Source organism: Rattus norvegicus, chromosome 1, assembly GCF_036323735.1.
Source record: "Rattus norvegicus strain BN/NHsdMcwi chromosome 1, GRCr8, whole genome shotgun sequence".
In the NCBI taxonomy this organism is placed as follows: domain Eukaryota; kingdom Metazoa; phylum Chordata; class Mammalia; order Rodentia; family Muridae; genus Rattus; species Rattus norvegicus.
The window spans coordinates 245455133-245478145 of NC_086019.1; the positions used below are offsets into that span (position 1 = coordinate 245455133).

At 43.1% G+C, this 23013-nt stretch overlaps 1 protein-coding gene and 1 long non-coding RNA gene across 5 annotated transcripts in view; one reads left to right on the top strand and one right to left on the bottom strand.

The window, feature by feature from the left end:
• Window positions 1-329: 329 nt before the first annotated feature.
• Window positions 330-16800, bottom strand: LOC120100027 (uncharacterized). 4 transcript variants are annotated; one of them, XR_010061257.1, is made up of 4 exons: window positions 16715-16800; window positions 16314-16361; window positions 8827-8934; window positions 7183-7712 (listed from the first exon to the last, which is right to left on the bottom strand). It is a non-coding gene; the product is annotated as an uncharacterized LOC120100027 (long non-coding RNA). The 4 variants fall into 4 exon arrangements; XR_005499667.2 differs by adding an exon at window positions 330-536 and having other exon boundaries at window positions 1117-8934; window positions 16314-16759; XR_010061256.1 differs by having other exon boundaries at window positions 16314-16759.
• The window catches only part of Lgi1 (leucine-rich, glioma inactivated 1), a 41346-nt gene continuing 18891 nt past the window's right edge, over window positions 559-23013 (top strand). The window contains exons 1-4 of the mRNA NM_145769.4: window positions 559-880; window positions 1306-1377; window positions 20668-20739; window positions 20843-20914. Of these exons, the coding sequence (NP_665712.1) occupies window positions 666-880; window positions 1306-1377; window positions 20668-20739; window positions 20843-20914 (431 nt within the window). The 5' untranslated portion in view covers window positions 559-665. The remainder of the gene's footprint in view (window positions 881-1305; window positions 1378-20667; window positions 20740-20842; window positions 20915-23013) is intronic.

Genomic DNA, 23013 nt, shown 5'->3' on the forward strand with positions numbered 1-23013 from the left:
TATTCAGTCACATGCTTTCCCCTGAAATCGACAGTCTCCGTGTGTTCACAGGGTTTATCATTCATCGGTGGCATCCACCAGGTGGGCTCTGCCAGGGAGAGCACGGATTTAACGTCAGACAGTTTCATTTAACTTCCTCTTCCCAGCCAAGACTGGCCCCCAAGCTAGTTTTTCTTACTAGGCTGTTTGCTACATGAAGAGCAAATTCCCAGAGGTTCCCGAGATTGCCCACATCCTATGCTAAGAGGACTGCTCCACCGCCCGCCCACCCACCCACTAATAAGACATAATGCCGTCCTATTTTTGGTAACAATTAAAGGGCCTCCCGGTGAAAGCAGAAAGCTGTTTATTTTCTGTTACATCACTTCGCTAGCCTTCGAAGACCGGTCCGTGCTCAGTGCTCAGTGTTTTCTGTGAAGTGAGTCGGCTCTCTTCCTCCAGCAGTTGGCTCGCTCCCATCTCAGCACCTCGCAGGTCTCTTCCCCCAGCAGTGCGCTGCCTGAACGAGGAACAGCTCACGAATCAGCTGGAGGTCCCTGTTTTGAAAGAGCAGATACAGAAGCAGAGAAGGGTGGAACTCCTATGTGACCTGTTCTTAGAGCGAGACAACCAGCAGCTGAATTCCAGAAGCCCTTGTTCATGTGTGGGGATATTCTCTCGACTGCATGGAATCAGAAAGCATCAGAAGGATGGGAAATGCCTGCATTCCCCTGAAAAGAATTGCCTATTTCCTATGCCTCTTTTCTGTGGTTTTGCTGACTGAGGGGAAGAAACCAGCGAAGCCAAAATGCCCTGCTGTGTGTACTTGTAGCAAAGATAACGCTTTATGTGAGAATGCGAGATCCATTCCACGCACCGTTCCTCCTGATGTTATCTCACTGTAAGGCCCGTAAGCATTTTGATATCTAATTTACAATTTAAAGAATTCCAGCTGGTGGATTTGGGGGTTTGTGTTTATTCTGAGAGGGGCACAGAGCCCCGTGAGACAGAGTCCTCTTGCATGCTTGACCATTTGATAGCAGTGACATTTTTGCTGTGTTTAAAATCTGTGGTTTTGGTAAGCTCCCAGGGAACATGCTTAGCTAGCCCCCCACCCTGGACATTCTCCCGAGGCACCTGGAGCAGGCTCGTCTCTCTCTTGCTTCGCCGGGGAAGGAACAGGATCATACCCTGTAAAATAGTGTGATAATATAGCAACCGCTATGGTAAATCGGATTAACGTAAGCTCTGTTCTCTGTGTGTGTGTCTCTTTGTGTGTGTGTGTGTTTGTTTTTGTGTGTGTGTGTGTGTTTTGTTTTCTTTCAGATCCTTTGTGAGATCTGGTTTTACTGAAATCTCAGAAGGGAGTTTCTTGTTCACACCATCGCTGCAGCTCTTGTGAGAAACATTTATATCCTGACTATTTTTGATATGGCATGTATTTGGATAAGCCTTCTAGTAAAATATGAGCTTCGTATTGTTTCTGTTGAATGTGATGATGCTTCTGAAAGGGGCGAGAACATTGGTAAAGCGGGAGATAGATAGATGGGTTATTTGTAACTTCGCATCCACCATGAAGGTTGATCCTTGCATGGGTAAATTAACTAACCTGTAATGCTATCTAGTTTAACGACTGTTTATGAAGTTGTTGGGACGATGCAATAGGAATACTAATTTTGATAATCTTACTTTCATTTTTAACTTGGGAACTCCGGTTATTTTGCGCTGGAGTTCTTGGGTTTGTCAATACAGAGCCCAGAATCACATATGCGCTCAAGATGTTGTCTTGCGGGGATCTGGGGCAGACTGCTCCTCTGTGTGAGTTACCATGCGGGGAGAAAGAGAAAAAAAAAAAACCACCCTTGGTTCTTTCTAGGTAATTTCTTAAAATACTAATTCTCAAGAGACTGCTTTCTAATCTCCTCTAATTTATAACTTGTCCCCTCGCAGCGAGGGAAAGATGATATTAATAAAGCAAATACTCCCTGTTCTATGTTTTGAGATGGCCACAAGGGAACCACATATTCAGTCCATGCCTGAAAAATATTCAAAAATAGCACTGGACTAGGAAATCAGACCGCTCCACAGGATAATGAAATATGTATAATTTGTTCTGATGTGTCATGTTTGGCAATGGGAGTCTAGTTCTTAATGGGTTCTTAACCACACGAGAGTCAAGGGGTCTCCCCTGTTCCAGCATCAATCGTAGGTCAGCAGATAGACATTTCCAAGACAGACACAGTCAACTGTCAATATATGTAACTTGAGGTATCTTAAGATTAAGATCCAAGTTTTTATTTCTTTGCTTTCTAGATTTATATGTTTCCTTGCCATCCATGCTTAGCCATTGTGTTGAGATCATTTATAGATAGGCAAACACTGTGAATTTGAAATTTGAGAGTGTTGTGTTCAAATCTCACCCCACTAATCTCATCCACGTGGTCTCACATGGTCTCGTTCAGACCAGCTCTCCCTCCTCTCCCCTTATCTTCAAAATGGAAATGATAAGACATATTTTTGAAGTCTTGTGATCAGATATATATATATATATATATATATATATATATATATATATATATATATATATATGAAAGGGTCTCACATAGTTCATGCTGGCTGACCCTGCCAAGAGCTCTGCTGGCCCCTCAGCTTCTGATATTCCTCCCTTTTCGTCCCCACTGCCGGGATCAAAGGTGTGAACACGCAGCCTTGGATCGAGTTCAAGATGTGGTGTATTGGATGTGGCAAAGTCTTACATGTTTTATAAAGGCTGAAGCTTTAATTCTTGACGTCAAGATAAAAACGCATAAAGTTACTTGATACAGTCTGTCAGAAATCCTAAAAGCTGGACTGACCGATTGCATTTACAAACTTGGTCAAGGTGTTTTGACATTATATAACAAGGCTCATTATTGTCACTCCCTGGCTAACGCCTTTGGTCGGTTGGCAATTAAGTACACAATACCTAAGGGGTTGTTTATCCGTTCGATGAAGGGAAGCGGTAACACGTCAAAGAAAAAAAAAATTAAAACAGGTTTTACGATTCAGAGAGGAGCAATGTCTGTAAGTCTGGGATCATTCTGTAGGCTGTGCTCATCCTGAGAAAACGATCAGTTTTGCTTACACTATTCATTAGTCGTATAAATGGCTTGTTTAAAATGGACTTTTTTAAAAAACGTGCTAAGGCACCTGAGATAGATAGTTCAATAGATCGGTCCTTAACTTTCAAGACCTCTCACTCCCCCAGCGCCCTCTCGATCTGACACTAGGTGGACGTTAGCTGGACACTGGAAACCTGGACTATGTGCTACTTTCTTTTTGTTGGGTGGACCCAGCCACTCTGAGCACAGATGCTGGGCAGTGTCATAGAAATAGTTACCGGCTGCTGCAGGGCAATGTGGTTTCACGTATTTAGAATCACAGAGGGAAGCCAAGGGCCTGGTTTTAAATAGCCCACACCGAGTGTGTGTCATATCCCTCTGTCCCATGCTCCGAGTTCCTATGGAACATTCCAGCCCTTATTGCTAAAAGCAGTTCATGTTTCAGAAGTAACAAAGGAGCCAGGAGTTCTGTCCTGTGTGTCCTTCAAGACCTCATCTCAGCCGACCTCAGCAGAGTAGATTTGAAATACTGATTTTATGCAAAATCATCAAAAATCCAAGTTTGGCCATGGGCTCCAGGACCATGTTTTTAAGGACTTTGTTTCCCACGCAACCTGCCCGTTGTTCTCTGCTTCTCCAAGTGCTCAAGAGAAATTCAAATGAAAACATTTTCACCAAGCAAGGAAATAAATGGCTCTGGCAGGCTATAATTGCAGACAGAAAGTGCCCTGTGGACAGTACTGCTGGGCTACCTGCTATCATCCTGCCATTGGACCAAGGTGCCACCAGCATTGCGGGGGACTGGCGATGAATTCTAGACCCTGGATCTATGGGTCCATTATGTATCTGTGAAGAGAACAACTTGGGATCAATTCTGCTTGATCTTTGTTGAAGGCTTCTTTGTTTGGATAGAATACGGAAAGCCTGGTTCCAGTTAGGTGTGGCGCACCCCTGCAATCATAGTAGTACTTGAGAGGTCTGAGGCAGGAGGGTCTAGAGTTTGAAGCCAGCCTGGATTAAAAGAAAGAAAAAGGAGGGGTCTGTGATGAGGTGTTCCATTCCTGTCACCTACTGTTACAACCTGATATTATGGCCACGGTCCCAAGTGCTTCTTCAGACTTCCCTAAGCTGAGAGGGATGATGAGGACTGTGGCAGGCTGTGTGGCAGACTGTGTTGAAGAACAGGAAAAATAAAACCCACACTCTACCTGAGAAGAGAGAAAAATTAAACTGATCCAATAAAAATCAATCAGATCTGAGCTGGAGAGATGGCTCAGCGGTTTAAAGCACCGACTGCTCTTCCAGAGGTTCTGAGTTCAATTCCCAGCAACCACATGGTGGCTCACAACCATCTGTAATGGGATCTGATGCCCTCTGCTGGTGTGTCTGAAGAGAATGACAGAGTACTTGTATATAGAAAATGAGTAAATAAATCTTTTTAAAAAATTGGCAAAACTACTTAAAAAATAAATCGATCAGATCAGCCACACAAAACAATCCCCTTATGGGGAAAAAAGAGACGTTCCCCAGCAAATGTCATTTTCCTTCATGTTTTTCACAGGGCCAATTTGAAGCATAACCAATGAGCGTGGTTACGTATCCCTGCTTGCTCTCTGTGCTGGAGTGGTACATTCAGTGAATGCAATTTGGAGAAATGTGTTTTCGCACATAACGGCCCAGACCCTTCCCAACTGCAGCCCGGAATCCCCAGTGATGCGGGCTCACGATGAGAGGACTCAGATTTAAGAGAGAAAAAAAATGTGGCCATGTTGCCACTTGTTCACGACACTTTAATGAATTAAGTCTCTTCAACTCCTAAGACACACCTATTTGGTGGCAGTGAATGTCAGAAGTAGTTCTTAGTATAACTCTCAAATACATAACAAAAAACTATACAAATTCAATAAGACCAGGAAAAAAAATATCCACTTTTTTCTTCTTTTTTTCAGAGCTGGGGACCAAACCCAGGGCCTTGCGCTTGCTAGGCAAGCGCTCTACCACTGAGCTAAATCCCCAACCCCACTTTTTTTTTAAAGTGAGATTTGACCTTGGATGAAACATAAAATTTACCTTTGATATAGGGAAAATAGCACTTAACAAAATTAATGCACAGTTGACACATAATTACATAGTCCACAAGGAGTCAAAACTCAAATAGAAAAGCAAACGGCGTGTGTAAGAAATCAGTTTATTCTTAGCACAGTTCTTCATTAGGACTTTTGCTGTCTTATTTGTTCAGAGAAATACCCACAGCTGATCTCTCCCTGTAAAAACCACTGGTTCGGGCTGGAGAGATGGCTCAGTGGTTAAGAGCACCGACTGCTCTTCCCAAGGTCCTGAGTTCAAATCCCAGCAACCACATGGTGGCTCACAACCATCTGAAATGAGTCTGATGCCCTCTTCTGGTGTGTCTGAAGATATCGACAGTGTAATCATAATATATAATAAATAAATAAAATGTTTTAAAAAAAAACCCACTGGTTCTCTACTCTAAGTAAGAGGAACAGAATGTGGCAATGTTGAACAACTCAACTCTACCAGTCAGCTTCAAGGGTATGAGGACGATTTCTTTCTTTTCAACCCCCACCAAGGCCCCCACCCGGAGCTGAGGATCGAACCCAGGGCCTTGCGCTTGCTAGGCAAGTGCTCTACCACTGAGCTAAATCCCCAACCCCATAACTGGTTATATGTTGATGAGTAAGTCTTGGTTTATGTCCAGCAGATGCTCTATTAGGCTCCCTGCCCCTGCCCCCAAATTTCTCTTTTCCCCTAAAATCTATAGGTCCATTTTTGTTTTTGAGACAGTGTCTTAGTGCTCCAGGCTCTTCAATCTAGCAAGGACAGTCTTGAACTTGTAATACTCCTGTCTTCATGTCCCAAGTGCTGGGATTAAAGCCATGCACCCCCACCCCCAGCCACCAAACCCTGTTATGTGCTGTTGGGATCAAACCCAGGGCTTCGTGCATACTTTGAAAGCATTCTGCCAATTCATTGCCAGCCCAATTACACGGATTCTTAAATCTGTGTAAATTACCTTTAGATGAGGAGTGCTTTCAGTAAAAGCATGGTTTACTCTTCCAGTGATTTGGACCAGAAGCCCGATGGTGACCTGCCTCACCTCCCATGATTCACTTTCACCTGGGAAGTGCCCTTCCCAGCAACCTGAGAATCTGACTCTTCCTCTTCACCCAGACCTGTCCCTGCCTGAGGGACTTTCCGTAAGAACCCTCCACATTAGTGTTACCTTCTTTGAAACAATAGCTGTCCCGGTGCCACCCAAGTGCTTGGAAGCTTTTAATGGTTCCTAGGAAAGGAGAGAAAGTCAGAGTACCAGAGCTGGTGTTAATAGTGCTTGGCTCTTTCCTGTTTATTCCGGACTATCAACCACAACACTAACCCTAGCCTCTCCCACCCTGTATACACCAGGGACACTCGTGAGAATGGGGTGCCTCCTCCTTAGCCTGGTATCTCATATTCTAGATGCTGCTGCTAAGGCTTCCTGAAGTTTGTTACTTAGTTGTGCTTCTGTCTGATCCATGTCTGATATGTAGGGTCAGAAGTGAGTCATAGCCTAGGGACGAGCCTTGGGATGTAAAAGGTCAAACTTTGCTTCCTACGTATTTCTTGATGCTGATCACCATAGCCATAGACTTCTAGTAAAGCATTTTGTTATGGTATCTTGGTCAAATGTTCAGCCTTTCACCCCAATCTCACATAAATTAGTGGGGTAGAGTACCGGAAAGTGGCGAGTCATCAGAAAGTGACCTACACGCCCCTCCCCCCCCCACACACACACACACTACAAATGCAAAGAGATACTCAAAATTCTCTGAAAAAGATTGCCAGCACTTAGAAGGGACACATCTAACTCTACCTGGCACCCACTTTATCTTTAGCCCCACACCTTCCCCATCCTTGCTTCGCATTTCGCTTCCTAGGCTCTTAGTTTGACTCTTCTGTGAAGGGTAAGCAGTCTGTCCACCCTGTGGCACAGAACAGAACCAGTAGAGAAGCATTAGGATGAGACAATAGTGAATGCATCATTTCCTTGCTTACTTGCGTCTGCTTAGTTAAAACCAGTGTCTATTGGGGACCAAGGGAGGAGAAGAAAAACAGATAAGTATTTATTGTGTAGTTGCAAGCAGTCTCGAAACTAAAGCAAGATATTTTCACTGCAGTGAATGAGTTCGAATATCCCACCATGTAGCAGGCACAAAGACTGGCTTCTTGAGGGACACAAAAGTGACTGGCCTGTTGTCACTTCACCCCAGCATGGCAGCTCCAGGCAGGTGGTGATCGATGACAGACAGGTGGATTGTATTTTGGTTGTTCCTGGATGCATTGTAATGTATCAGGTGACCCTGATGACGTGCAATCAGAAGAACTGATGTTTGGCCGATAGGTGGTGATGGCAGTGCCAGCTGGTGGTGAGGGTGTGGTTAACATGGGCAGCAGAATGGTTGCAGGAGCTTTTCCGTGTGAGCTGGGGAGTCACCTCTGCCTCCTGGAGAGCTGGCAATGTGGCAAGTGTTAATAGCTTTGTGGTCAGATTCTCTTGAGTACCAGTTTCCCCTCTGATGCTCATTAGTTGTGTGATTTAGGGTAAATCGAGCCAAGCATTGACATCTATGCCTATGAAGTGGGAAATACGTAAGAGAACTTAGTGCACTGGATAGCAGTAAAGATACCGTTCCTTTAAATGAGTGAATGCTGGATTTATCACAGTGGTTGATTTTTTTTTAAATTGGACCTATCATAGCATTACACTAGTGTCTGCTTATACAATCTGAGCTTGTCTACAACCCCAGATTTAAGGTTCTGTGGCCCTATACACAAGTCTCTATGAGGACCTGCTGAGAAATCTTGCTTTCAAGTATTTTTTTATTGGAAATATGAATTATTTATCCCTAAAAAAATGTTTACCCCTCTCACTTCTACCTCATGAATAACCACTACCACAGTTTATAAAACACGTCAGATTTTGCTTAAAATAACTAACCTGGGCCAGTCTTCAGATGAGCAGTCTCATGGCAGCATGTGACTAGAACTTAGACATAAGAGTCTAAAATCTGGGGGCTGGAGAGATGGCTCAGCGGTTAAGAGCACTGACTGCTCTTCCAGAGGTCCTGAGTTCAAATCCCAGCAACCACATGGTGGCTTCACAACCATCTGTAATGGGATCTAATGTCCCTTCTGGTGTGTCTGAAGACAGCTATAGTGTACTCATATAAATAAAATAAATAAATAGAAAAAACAAAAAAAAGTCTAAAATCCAATATGACCATAAATGGACTGTGTAACATCAAACAGAGTGCAAAATGGTGCTGGACCTCAAATCCTATAAGCATAAAACACCAAAGGAAGAGTAGGTTCTGGCTTTAAAAGTCAAGTACTAGTTGGGGTGGTGAGATACATAAAGAAGGCAGTTGAGCATGAGACAACAGGAAGCGGAAGCGATGGGCAACTGGGGAAGACTCAACTTACCTGAGTGACATCCTTGTCGATTATTGCTAATGGATGAGCACAAGGTCATTATCCTCCTAACTCTTTGGGGAAACAGAAATCTGGGGATATAATTTAAGCAGGACCGTGACAAAAAAACACACTGAGTTGACATTAGGGGATTTTCTCACTAATATTTAAGGCTTCCTCTATTCTACAGACTTGGGAAGATGGCTCAGTGGTTAGGGGACCTGCTCTTGCAGAGGACCTACGCTCAGTTCCCAGAACCCACATAGCTGTTTACCTCTGTCTGTACCTCCAGTTCCAGGGCATCCAACACCTTCTTCTGACCTCTGTAGAGACTGCACACACATGGTGGACCCACTTACTCATATGCATAAAATAAATGCATCTATAAAAAGAAAATAACAAAAATATATTTTAAAACACATCTATTCTATCCTAATCTATGAATACTATAAGACAGAAAATCACTTTGTTAAAGAAACAGATAAAAATTATTATATCAACTCTCGTAAGAGAGCAAATTAGATTGGTAATCAAAAGAACCCACAATATAGAATTGTCTCTACAGTTATTGTTAAAAATGCTAATGAACTGCTTTTATGATGCCCTGGGTTTGGTCCCCAGCATCTCTATCAAAAATAAACCAAAGCAAATAATACAGTTCCTAATCCCCTAAATAAGTGGAATGGCGCCTAACTAGGCCTTCTGTGGGGTGGATGAAAAGAAACTGTATTTAATACCAATCTCCTAGGTCTATGATCCAAAAGGAATTGTTGGACCCACTTACATAGTAAGATGGTGGGTGTTTGCATATGTAAAGTGCAATTGAAAAGCAATAAACTCAGTGCTGGGGAGGTGGCTCAGTCTAAAAACTACCCGCCACTCAAGCATGAGGCCCTGAGTTCAAACCTCAGCACCCAATAAAATTTCCAGGCATGGTGGCTCATAGGCTAGGAAGGAAGGAACAGGAGGATCTTTGGAATTTGCTGACCAACTAATCTGTGAGCCCCCAAATTCAGTGAAAGAATCGATAGATAGATAGATAGATAGATAGATAGATAGATAGATAGATAGATAGATAGATAGACAGACAGACAGGCAGATATAGATAGATAGATAGATAGATAGATAGATAGATAGATAGATAGATAGATAGAAGACAGACAGATAGACAGGCAGGCAGATATAGATAGATAGATAGATAGATAGATAGATAGATAGATAGATAGATAGATAGATGATGAATGATGAATGGGGGAACAATGGAGGAAGACACCCAGTATCAACCTCTGACCTCTATGTGCATATACTACACACACACACATACACACACACACACACACACACACACACACACAGAGTTGTATACACACACTTTAAAAATCATTGAAGGAATCTCTGAAAACGAGAAGCTAAACTGTACAACTACAAATAAGTCTGAGAGATTTCCTCACGAGGAGCCGTGGACTCAGCCCAGGCTTCCACAGCTAACTTTCTCTACTCTCCTTTGAGAACTCCTACTGAAGGTTTACCGGCCACACAAGAAAACCAGCCAAGCTTTGGCAAGAGGCATTGGTTACTTTTATAGTGTCTGGTGCTGCTCACTATAAATATTTCCATTTTTATATCATTATTGTGACCTTCCCAGGTATATTCAATTTTTTTTCCAGAGGAAGTACCAAGTACAGAGAGGAAGTACTAAGAACTAAGTACAGAGGAAGTGCTGAGTCCTCAGAGGGCCAGGTAGCACCCTCGTGCCTGTTAAGCAGTGGAAGCAGCAGAAGTGGTGGAACTGGCCTTGAAACCTTTGCCCTTCTTGCTAACCATTTCTGTTTACTTCCTTCTGACATGCATAATCTTGGGCGAGTTTGACTTTTGTATAGTCTTATTCTCCAAATCAAGTCCCGTCTAGCAAGTCAACCTTTGCCATTAACGAGGTTATTCAGGGGAAATGTGCCCTGCTTCCTGGGGACAATGACTGAAAGGGAGTTTCAAAGGCTCTCTGAAAAAAGTGGCAGGATCGCTGGCAAGGACTTCCTAGTATCCCTAGGTTTCACCTTCATTTGTATGGGTAAGCCCTGGCCTCCTTGTTTGAAAAGAGAGACAGACAAGCTGACGGGGGGCGGGGGGGGGGAGGCAAAATAGTAAAAGAAAAGGGCCTTCCTTCCTTCAGAGTCCTGTTGTACCGTGGTGCTCTCTAAACCTGCGTCCAGAGGAACAGTTATCTTGCAAGGATAGAGTTGGGTGCCCCAGTGAGAGCAACTGCATGTTCCTTCCTTGCTTGGCTGCTCCTGGCACACCTTGGCGTAGAAAAGACTCTGTAATTAAAGTTGTTCCACTCTTCCCAACCTCCCCTAGAGTATGGGTTCTATGGGACATCTTTGTCCACACACAAAGCTTACTTATGAGCTTTCTTAATTAGACCTCACTTTGTTCTAAAGCAGAGGGTCCCAACATTCCTAATGCTGAAGTCCTTTAATACAGTTCCTCAAACTGTGGTGACCTCCCCCCCCCCCAAGCCATAATATTACTCTCACTGCTACTTCATGGCTGAAATTCTGCTACTGTTATGAATTGTAATCTAAGCATGTGTTTTCTGGTGGTCTTAGGTGACCCCTGTGAAAGGATCATTTGATCTCTCAATGGATTGTGACCTATAGGTTGAGAACTACCATTCTAAAGAGCCGTGATGGCAAGACATGGCGACAGGCCATATCCACGATTCTAAAGGAGAAATGAAGCCATCTGCTCCATAAAGGAATGACTCAAAATGGTTTTGTTAAAGAGTCGTGCCTCACCATAAGGCTATCCACCTGGTCAAGCAGCTTGGTATAAGCCTGCCTTTTCCTTAGGGACCTCCAAGTAGATGCTCCTCTCCCAGGAAGTAGATAAAGACTTGCAGTTCAGTGATCAGGTGAAAGTCTCCAGAGCTGGAATGTTCTCTTTGGTTTTTAACCAAAGTGACTTTTCTCATTGTTGTTTACTTTGTGGCTGAACCAGCACTGCCCTGGAACCATTCTGTGAGACACTCCATACGGGTTGATCTCAGTGACTGAGGGGTCCTGCTACCAATTAGATTGAGAAACCTCGTGTTTAATTGCCCTTTGAAGAGTCTCTAAGGGACAAAAGGACACACAGAGCTAAAAAGCCCGATTAATTTCCTCAACCCACTTGCCCTAAACGTAGCTGCCTTTTCTTCCTCATGTGCCTCTCTCTCTCTCAATCGCTGAAAAGTCTGAACATGAAGGGATACTGCTTGGGAAATACAGGTCAGCCATTCTGGTTTGTGGCTAACGGGCAGAGCTGGTGGGACCAAGGGGAGGAAGCTGGCTGTTGTCCTGAGCATTAACCAGTCCCTTTGGGACAATCACCCAGAATGCCAGCTATACCACGTCTCTGTGGTGTTCCAGGGAGATACCAGATGACTTCAGATAAACACAGAGAGGGGGAGCTGCCTGCTATGTCGGTTTCTAGAAAGAAAGCATTTTGATAATCCTGAGATGGCACTGTATAATAAAGGGGAGGGCTCATGCCCAGGGGGCGCTTACAGATATGAAATCTATATTCTAATTCTGGCCCACCTGTGACAAATTTTAAAAAAGGAAGGAAGGAAAGAAGGAAAGAAGGAAGGGAGTGAGGGAGGGAAGGAGGAAGGAAGGAAGGAAGGAAAGAAGGAAGGAAGGAAGGAAGGAAGGAAGGAAGGAAGGAAGGAAGGGAGGGGAGAAGGAAGGGAGGAAGGAAGGCAGGAAGAAAGGAAGGAAGGGAGGGAGGGAAGGAGGGAGGGAGGGAAGATGGAAGGAAGGAAGGAAGGAAGGCAGGAAGGAAGGAAGGAAGGAAGGAAAAGAAAAAGTCACATTGTTCACCCTCTGCCAGCCTCAGTTTCTTCGTCTGTCAAAAGCAGAATTTAGACTTCATATCCCTAGAGCACCTCCCCCTTGGTTATGTAGAAGTAAATTAAGGTTCTTTGCACCCAATCCTTACTGCAAAGGTGGCAGACTCCTTAAGGATTCTCCGAATTACATTGAAAATAATTCCCAAGGATGAGAGTCAAAAATAACTGTCGAATAATTCGCTCTTCAGCAATGCTTCCTACTTTAACATTCTCCGTCGTGAGAGCCCATCTAAAAATATTCGAATGTGAATTATTCACATGGCTCATGGCACTCAGAACATGCGCGCTTGGCTGATGTGAATCACCGGCTCATTGTCAGGCAGTCTTCAGCCGGCCCCCTTCTTTTGGATAACGAACATCACTATCAGCCGGACGGTCTGAAATGGTTAAGCAAGGTTCTAAACACAGTGACAAGTCCCTCCAGCGATGCTGCCACACCTTGCGATGGCTGTGTCTGGTTTGTTCTCCTTAATGCAGATAGAGTACACACAGACACAGACCCAGAGGAACCCAGTTATGTGCTGTGCGTTTTCACACGCTGCTGCTGGATGCCAGAGAGCCTGGACCAGACTCACCAGAGCTATCTGGCAGAAATGGCGCCCCTGGACCTCAGTGTTCTCCCACTGCTAGTGTTTTCTTCTGTGCAGATAATTCCTGTCAGGAACACTGGAAACAAGCTTATCTGCATCCTCTCAAAGGATTCCGGAGGCTCATCCAGGGAGTTCTTTTTGTCATTGTAATTCCTGTTTTAGCAGAGCAGGAACATCTTCGCCTACTCAATGTATTAACATACAATCGTAAGTGGCAGGCACAAGCTTTGAAGACAGATTCCGTATTCCATAACCCATCCATGGCAGACTCTAGGTGACAGCCGGATGCCACCGCTGGTCCTTTTTCCTCAACCATCCCTCCTCTGTTGTCAGGAGAACGTGCTGTAGGTGAAAGAATGGAGCGCAAGGCCCTGGGTTCGGTCCCCAGCTCCGGAAAAAAAAAAAAAAAAAAGAAAAGAAAAAAAAAGAATGGAGGTGCCGTTCACGGGCTGGGGTCAGTTCTGATGTTCAGGTGGTACAGAGGGTCTGAGGATGTTGTTAGGGCCAGGGGTCCTGGCACGGGGCCAAGTGAGCAGCGTGATTTTTCTCAGCAGACGTTACACTCTGCCATATTTTGCCATCTGCAGACAGACCTTCATCCCAGCTTGCATGCCAACAACACCACAAACCTAGATTCATGTCTTTACAGTTAAAAGTGGCCCCTTCCACTTTTAACGCACTTTTAAGAGAAGTGCGTGCGTGCATTAGTGCCCAGAGAGGATTTAAGGCTAGGTGGCAATCAAGACCTAAGTTTTGTGATCCTTCGTGGTGTTCCTTTCTTGGCCTTTGGAGGAAGAAACTGTTTCTGGGCTCATATGCCTGACCTGTCGTCTCTCTGAATGGACCTTGTGTCTGGTTTGTCCACCTACGACAGCCTTAGCCTTGAATTCATATAGCCAGACCTTTCTTCTTAGGTCCTCTGCCCCCTCATTCACTTCTCTGCTGCTGAGCGAGCCCAGGTTCTATTTTAACCTAAGTTCCCTGGTAACCGTGTTGCCTACACGTCTCCTTTTGAAAGCTGATCTTAGCTTTCATCCAACCAAGACCACTCCTCCCCACCTACACAGACACACACACACGCACACACATGCAGACACACACACACATGCACACACACATGCATACACACACATGCACACACACGCGCGCGCACACACACACACAGACACACACACAGACATACACACACACAGACACACACAGACATACACACACAGACACACACACACACATGCACACACACACACACACACACACACACACACTAACCTTATGGCCATGGGACTAAAGTGTCTCAAAAAGAACTATGCCTTAACCCTATAGGCAACCATATACAGGCAAGTGGAAGAAAAAATTACAGCATGGGTGGGATCAGTATGTAATATATAAAGTCATAGCCTTTGGCCATGGTGTATATTGTCAATAAAGTTATGGAAGATTTTTTCATGTAGTTTCAAAAATATTCCAAATTTCCAAATTATATGTAGTGGCATATGCTCACACATTATATTATAATTTTATATAATTATAATCATAATATTAAGGAGGCAGGGGCACCTGGATCATTGTGAGTTCTTGGCCGCCCAGGGTTATAGAGTAAGACCTTGTCATGAGAGAAAGAAAGGAAGAAAGAAAGGAAGGAAGGAAGGAAAGAAAAGAAAAAGGAAGGAGAAAGAAAAAATATTCTAAGTAATGCTTAAATAAAATATGCAATTTAAAGCTTATTATAAATCAAAATTTGACTATATTTTACACAGTGGCAAAGCCATACTTCTGCATGTCCTCATGTCTATACTAAAAGAATAAAATATGATTGAGTCTTAAACTCAATAAGTACCCAGGAGGATAGTAGAAGAAAATAATAAAGAAAAAAATAAAACAATGCATTAAGAAGGAGTGGGTATGACAAATAAGTCCAAAATGTCACTATTGGGAGGGGGAAAAACTAGTATTAAACGGCAGCCATTTGGAAAGAGCACACTCACAAGTTAGAAGTCCTTTAATTACTAACAAGAAGCAGAATGATGTTTAGGGAAGAACCAAGGAAGTGACCTACTTTACATCATGGGACTAAGCCCCAAGTGAGCCAAAGAAGCCATGACTTCATAGGGATAAAGTGATAGACTGGGTGTTGGTGAAGAGGAAGTAGATCTTCCCCTACTCAGAGTCAGATGTGTTGATTCACAAGGATAGCATAAAAGCCAGGCACTTAAAAACATCCAACAGTAGAAATATGTAAGTCCATCCTGGGAAATAGAGGCAGGAAAGGCGTTTGTATCCAAAGGTGGTTACAGTAGGTAGTAAAAATCGGAATGCTCATTATAGTACAGTATAATATACTACATTATAATATACCTGTAATATATAATATAATATAATATAATATAATATAATATAACTACATCATAATATACCACGACACGAAACGCAGTCATCCGCTAAACTGTATTATTAAAACATCACCATGGAAGAATGTTCATGATGAAATGAAGAAGTGGAAAGAGCACACAGCAAGCTGGGCGCTCAGCACACCTGTAACCCTAGTCCTTGGGAAGCTGCCGGGCAAGGATCACAGGTTCAAAGCCAGTCTGGGTACAAAGAAAATTCTAGCCCAGTGTGAACTGCAATGTGAGACGCCCCATCATTCCCCCAAATCCCGAAACAGAAAAGGGAGGAAAAAAAAAAGACACAGAACAATCCACAGCTTCTGCTAATTTGATAAACATACACATGCAGATATCATGTATGTGATATGTGTTTTGTGTATGCGTATCAGTATATATCTCTGGATAGTATGATAACAGTGTTCTCTACTTTGTAAATTTTTTCTCTATTCTCCTGAACTTCTGTGGGACATTTATGTAATATGCGAACTGCATTCAAAAACTGCATTTAAGTGTTCTACTTTAAAAATATAGATTGATATAACATCTTGATGTAACTGAAATTATTTACATCGATCATTTAAGCACGCCTTGTAAGCCTATGTGAACTGAGCAGTGTGGTGACCGTTTATCAGAATACTGGGGGTTTTATTATGTCATACAGGCCCCCGTGCTGAGAAGCCACCCAGTATGAGGAAAAGGGGTTGGACAAAGGGGTTTTGGACCTCATGATTTTTAGCAAAGTCATGAGTAGTTCTTTGGACCTTGCTGTCCTCCCGTCAAACAGATAGCAATACTAGTCCTACCACCTACACAACATTGTTCTAAAGCCCACATAAGATGCTCCAACAGGGGGTTAAGAAGTGTAGAGTATTTTGAAGGCAACAATTACCAGTACCTGCCCGGAATTGGTAGTTGATGTATGCAGTCTTTCTAAATCTTCCTCCTGGTAAGGAAACATACACTCCCTTGGTTTATAAATAAATAAATAAATAAATAAATAAATAAATAAATAAATAAATAAATAAATAACAAAACAAGAAAAAACCTCCCCACTCCTCCCACAGCTTGTTTCACCAAATATTAAAAAAAAAATGCTTATCCCTTGAGGAGACATAGAGAGGTCAAGGCGTATCCCTGATGTACGTCCACCGAAACTAGTGGGAAAATGCCTCGTTTCTTCCTTCCTTGGGAAGAGAGGAAGTAGCAGAGACCTCGGAGGTCTTATGGGACTCAGACAGAGGCAAACCATACATGACCTCTACACACTGGGATATCTCCTAGCAAGTCTGCACAGACCTCGGATCTCTGCTCAGTCTAACCAGGCCATGTAGACAGCACACTGGTCCCCACAGATGCCACCATGACACGATACTGCTATTGTGATGTCTGTCCCATCGGCTTATATTATTACAGGCTCTCATTATGTGCATTTTTGGGGACAGGGAAACCCACAGCCCCTCTGAGCAACCACTGACTGCAAGGATCAGAGGATTCTTGGTGACCATCAGTGCAGGGGGTATCACAACTGACCCGGAAGCTTCTCCCCGTGCACCCTGACTGCGTGCATCCACCCAGACAGCGCTGAAATAGCTTGGGCCACACTCCAAGTGCAGAATTTAACCAGAATCCTTGAGAGTGGGAAGGAGTTGTCAGTATTTTTAGGCTCCTTGGGTGATTCTAAGTGCATCCGAGATTGAAAAGCGCTGGTAGGATCTAACACAGTTCCAGGCATCTCGCCCACGCGCCTTCAACACTCTTCCCTTTGTGAGGGCTCCATACGTGGTCAATCCATGTGTGGTCCTCGAACACCCTTCTTGTCATCGATCCAAGGGCTCTCTTTTCCCTCCTCAGCAGGCTTAGTGTTTCAGTTGTCAGTTCCAAAAAAGGAGGAGGAGTATTATTGCCTACCCAATACTACTTTACCGAGCCAGGCCATTTGGATCACCGACTGCTGTCCAATCTAGGGATTGGCTACACTGAGGGAAAAACTAAGTCTTTCTTGTCCTTAAAATCCATGGAGAGGACCACAGAGGTTATGTAAAATAAAAGAACCACTCTGCTCTGCCACAGGACTGTATGAACATGTGCTAGGGTGGGTCCTAGTTCCCTTGACAGAGACTGAAGAATACTTGCTATATCTGATTTAATCACACATCATATTATTGAAATAAAATGTATTGCTAACACTATAAAAATAAAAGATTTGAGTTTTTCTTTATAGAATATGATTGATTCATGAGTCTTTTCAAGGTTACATTAGTTACTAAAATTGTTATATTGAATGCTAAAATGCTAAAAGCCACTCAGGTATATTTAGAATACATGTTACAACCCCATGTTCATAGAAACCACTATCAAATTTAGAATTAGAAAGCTATGGTATTCATTACTAGCTCACCGAAAGGAATTTTACTTCTAGCTTGTATAACAAAATTTGAAACAATGTATTTTTATTTTATGTCCTTGGTGTTTTGCCTGCACATATGTCTGTGTGAGGAGAGCCAGACCCTCAGAACTAGAGCTACAGACGGTGGTTAGCTGCCAGGTGGGTGCTGGGAATTGAACTGGGATCTTCTGGAAGAACAGCCTTAACTGCTGAACAGTCTCTCCAGCCCTGTAAGGAAAGAAATTAATTGGAGTGTACTTATACACAAAGAGAAGGACACCATCGCAAGGATAGTACTTCTCAATGGTGTTTGTTTACAAATACGCATCCTTGTGTCCAGCACCCAGGTTAAGAAGCCAACCGTTATCACCCTAGAGACAATCCCTGTGATCACTTAGATCAGTTAGAACTACCCTCCAGGAAAAGCCACGGTGCTGATGTCTGCCTGCATAGACTTGTTCGGCTGGGTTTTTTTTTTTCTACGTTAATCATGTAGAATTCCCCTCATCGCGTTCTGACTCCTTTCCTTAGAATATAGTTATAGTTCAGCCTTGTAGTTATAGTTTCAGCCAGAGATTTTAGTCTTTGAAATTTAGTTCAGCAAACATGTTTTTTTTTCTCAAAACCAGGAACTGGAATAGAATTGGGGATGCAAAAACCAATAAAGGCAGGTCCTTGCTTTAAGACTGCATTCAGTATCCTAACCTAGCAGTGACCGGAATATGATGCAAAGTGAATGTCTCTTTGTTCGACCAATATTTGTTCAATATTTACAATGGAATGGTTACTCTCACTAGTTCTAGGGATAAGTACTGAAGAGGACAGCCAAAGTTTAGAAGAAATCCCATCTTTCATCTCTGTGACATCCATAGGCAAGGGATGTTCGCTGGTATCCACTTCCCAGCCTGTCTCGCTCTGGCTAAAGGATGAAAGCTATTTCTTCCGGCAACTTGGGAGTGTGGGATGCTGAATTCCCAGGTGTACCACAGGGCAGTCTGCAAAACACTGAGCCAGAGAAGCACTTCTCTGTATCTGTCGCCACTGAATTCTACTCTCTCTGTCCTTATTGCTGCCCTGAAGGAGAGAAGCAAAGCCCTGTAGGCTGCTCAAGCCTTTGGGTGTCAGCTTACCTAGGCGTAAGGCTGAGCATCGTGTTGCTTTCCAAAACCATAAAACGAGAAGAGACAATTACCAGAGTTGTGATGGAAGTCATGAACCTTGGACCTTCATTTTAATAAGCACAGGCTGTAATGTGCATTTGATTAGTTGCTCTTGGCTTTTCGGGACCTAGTGAATTACTTGAGTAAAAAAAGCTATGACGTAAGAAGGAAAGAGGGATTAGAAGTGAACTTCAACACCATTCCAGGATTGGTAGCTTGGGAAGAAACAGAAGAGGTTACTTCATTTGGCTGGCTCCTTCTCTGCCTCCATTCTTTTATGGGAAAGGCTCAAGTCTCTGGAAAAATAGAGCGGAAGTAAAATTCACACACCTGTGTTCCCACCCTTTGGCTTCGCTTACCAGCCCCTACTCAGTTCATGTCGAACCCTCCCTTGATTATTCTATTCAGTAAATTACTCATTTCAAACTACCTCAGAAAGTAAAAATCTCCAGGCCTAATCTCCTCCATTAACAGGCTCGAGGGGTGGGGGGTGGGGGGTGGGGGGTGGGGGTGGGGGGTGGGGGAAAGTCAATTGGCTAGTTACTAGCAATTACATTTAACCACTACCTTTCCAAAGTAAAAATATCACAAGATTTACTAACAGCATTACTATATTATTATTAAATTGTCTGACACACAAATCTATTATTTAGCCAAAAATACCTGTTTTTAAGGTTTCAGTTAGAAAACTGTTAAGTTCTCCAACAGGGTCCAATAGGGTGTGGTGAATGCCACAATAGGATTGGTTAATGCCCTTTTTTCTCGGTGATTTTGAAGCCAGGTCCCTGTGAATTTTGAAAATGCTAATAAATTTGTCCAAGTAAATGTGTTTCTTTTAATTATTTAGTAATAAGGGCTGGAGAGATGGCTCAGCAGGTAAGAGCACTGACTGCTCTTCCAGAGGTCCTGAGTTCAAATCCCAGCAACCACACGGTGGTTCACAACCATCTGTAATGGGATCTGATGCTCTCTTCTGATGTGTCTAAAGACAGCTACGGTGTACTCATAAAAATAAAATAAACAAATATAAAAAAAAGACTGAGCGTAGAAGTCAACAGGAACCCACTCTACTTAAAAAAAAATTGTCTAGTGATAAAATGGCCTCAGATTCCCAAGTGTCATCAGCTCCTATCTTCAGCCTGTCCTGTTTCCAAATTATTGAATTTTTTTTAAAGAAAGTGTTTGCTGTTTATAACCACTGTCCACTGCACCTGCTATGAGCTATAACACAATAAGAATGGAGGTCCATTTTTCCTACAACTCCTAGTATTAAACTCCTAGTGTCAATCATTAAGTAATGACTAAAGATCATTATTTTGACCTTTCAAAGTCAATTCCAGAAGTTTCTAGAACATGTTTTCCCATGAAAATGACCGCCAGCGTCTCTGTTATAGGACCATGTAAATGTTGATTTGGTCACGTCTGCTGCCTACCTCCTCTGCTTGTCTCTCAAAATGCTTCCCAGGACCTGTGACACCTCACCCGGAGAGAAGATCTTGCAAGCATCCCTTCATTGAGCACTTCAGGAGGAGATACTCAGGCGTGAGAAAAGCTGCCAAGGTTTTCTGTATAAACCACGCTGTTATAGAAAACACAGACCTACCCGTGTCAGCCTCCACCTGTTTCTCTGAGAGACCAAAGCAGCGGAGATCGGGCAGCTGAGCGTGTAACTGTTCTCATTGTGTGTACCTCTCTCTGGGCAGGTTATTCACGTCGAACTCCTTTGATGTGATCAGTGACGATGCTTTTATTGGTCTTCCACACCTAGAATATTTGTAAGTAAGAAAAATCCCCCTCCCCTGTAGCCTTGATTCAGGATAGGTTCTTTTCGGTGCCTATAGCTGTCTGACCAAATGAGGATGTTGTTGCCTCTTACAGATTCATAGAAAACAACAATATCAAGTCCATTTCAAGACATACTTTCCGGGGACTCAAGTCTCTGATTCACTTGTAAGTATAGGTGATGGGATTTTTTTTTAAAGCTTGTTTGGTTGATTTGGGTTAATTGAGGTTTCTGCAGTGCTGAGATCAAACCTAGAGGCCTTGTGCACGTGGGTGAACACTCTGCCGCTGAGCTATGGTCCTAGCATTAGTTTTGAGCTCATGAATTCAGTTTGGTATCCAAGGTTAAAGCATCCATTTTATGAGTGCTCATGAAAATTTAAGAGCTCAGATTCTTTCTCTTCATGCACACTTGCCACCTTCCCTGTCAGCATGAACTCAGGAAATTGATTATGGTTACTATTTTTAGCCTAAGTGGAATATAATTAGAAAAGCAATCTATGTAGGGAAATAACATAACTGAAATAACTTTTATTATCCATATCATCCCTCACTTCACGGAGAATTAGGGGCTGACTAATGTCCTTTAACTTGATATCCACTGTTTAAGTCCTGATTCTATATGCATTTAAACCTGATGTAGCCATAGGCAGTCTCTATGTAGTACAGGGACAATCTATTTTATAACTGAAATATTTCGTTATTCAATGGGTGATTCAGGACACAGCAGTCATTCTTAACAAAGGGCAATTCCGTTTCCCAGGAAATGTGAAGAAATACAAGCTGTGCTTGCTTGTCACAATATGGGACTGTTACCAGCACCCAGTGGGTGGAAGGAAGGGCTGCTCCCAATTAATATCTAGTATGAAGGGCAATCTGTGCAGCCAAGGATGACCCCGTCTTGAATGGCGCAGTAGGGAAGGGAAACATCTCAACCACACGAACCACATGAATCTCTCCTCGCTTCTTCCACCTATTTAAGACTGGGGGCAGGGAGTTATTTGTAAGGAGAATACACATTAGAGATAAAACATGTACCCATGTTAGAGATGAAGAAACAGTTTGTGACACTAGACACTAAATCTGGAGCCTCATGGAAGCAAGTGTCCTACCAGTGCGTGGCACCCCTGAACCCCCATTTGTTAGTAGTAGTATTTATTTTAAGACAGCATCTTACTAAGATGCCCAGGATAGCCTTGAACCTGTTCTGTAGACTATACGTGTCTTGATTTTTTATGATCCTCTTGCCTCAAATACCCTAGTAGCTGGTATTACAGACCTGCAGAACCAGGCACAGCTCAGACACAGCATCTTGAAGGGGAGATGTGATTATTGAACTAATTCCTTATGGAACTATAAAAACATCAACTCAGTTGTTGAGCTGCAGTTTTATTATCTTCATTCATTCATTCATTTATTCATTCAATGAACTCAACTCATTCAATGGCGATTTCTTAAATACCTCGTATGAGTCTATGCCCTCCCTGTCAGTGGTATAATATGATGTGACGATGGCTGTGTCACAGGATGAGCATTATGTAATTTTTTATCATGGAGTCTAGTTTTGCAGAATGTTTATCTGCAGTGAAAAAGAAAATAAAATAAAACAAGCCCACAAAACGTGAAATGAATATCCATTACCTCATGTGGTGGTTAGAATGAGAATGACCCCCACAGGCTTGTATATTTGAATACTTGGTCCCTAGTTCGTGGAACTGTTTGAGAAAGATTAGGAGGTGTGGCCTTGTTGGAGAAAGTGTGTCACTGGGGATGGGCTTTGAAGTTTCAAAAAGCCCACACTAGTCCCAGTTAGCTCTTTCGGCCTCATGCTTATGGGTCGAGATCTAAGCTCTCAGCTATGCTTCAGAGCCATGGCTGCCTGGCTGCTACCATGTTCCATACCACAATGCTCATGAATTCTAACCCTCTGCAATATAAGCGCCCAATAAACTCTGTCCATTATAAGTTACCTTGGTCATGGTTATCTCTTTGCAGCCATACAAGAATAACTAAGACAACTGAGTCCGAGGTCTCCTTGATGCATATGAAACTCACCCATCAGGGCCTCTGTCTAATGCTCGGCATCAGCGTGCGTCTCCGAGGCTGTAAGATCCATGGCCTCCCTAGGAGAATGAAGCACAAGCGTGCTGTGCTCGCCTTGCTAGGGTGCTCCAATCTCAGAAAGCTTGTGGCTTCTCTCAGACTCCTTCCATAGAATGGGAGAAAATGTTCTCTCTATCTCACCAGGAAAGGATGGAAGAAGGGAG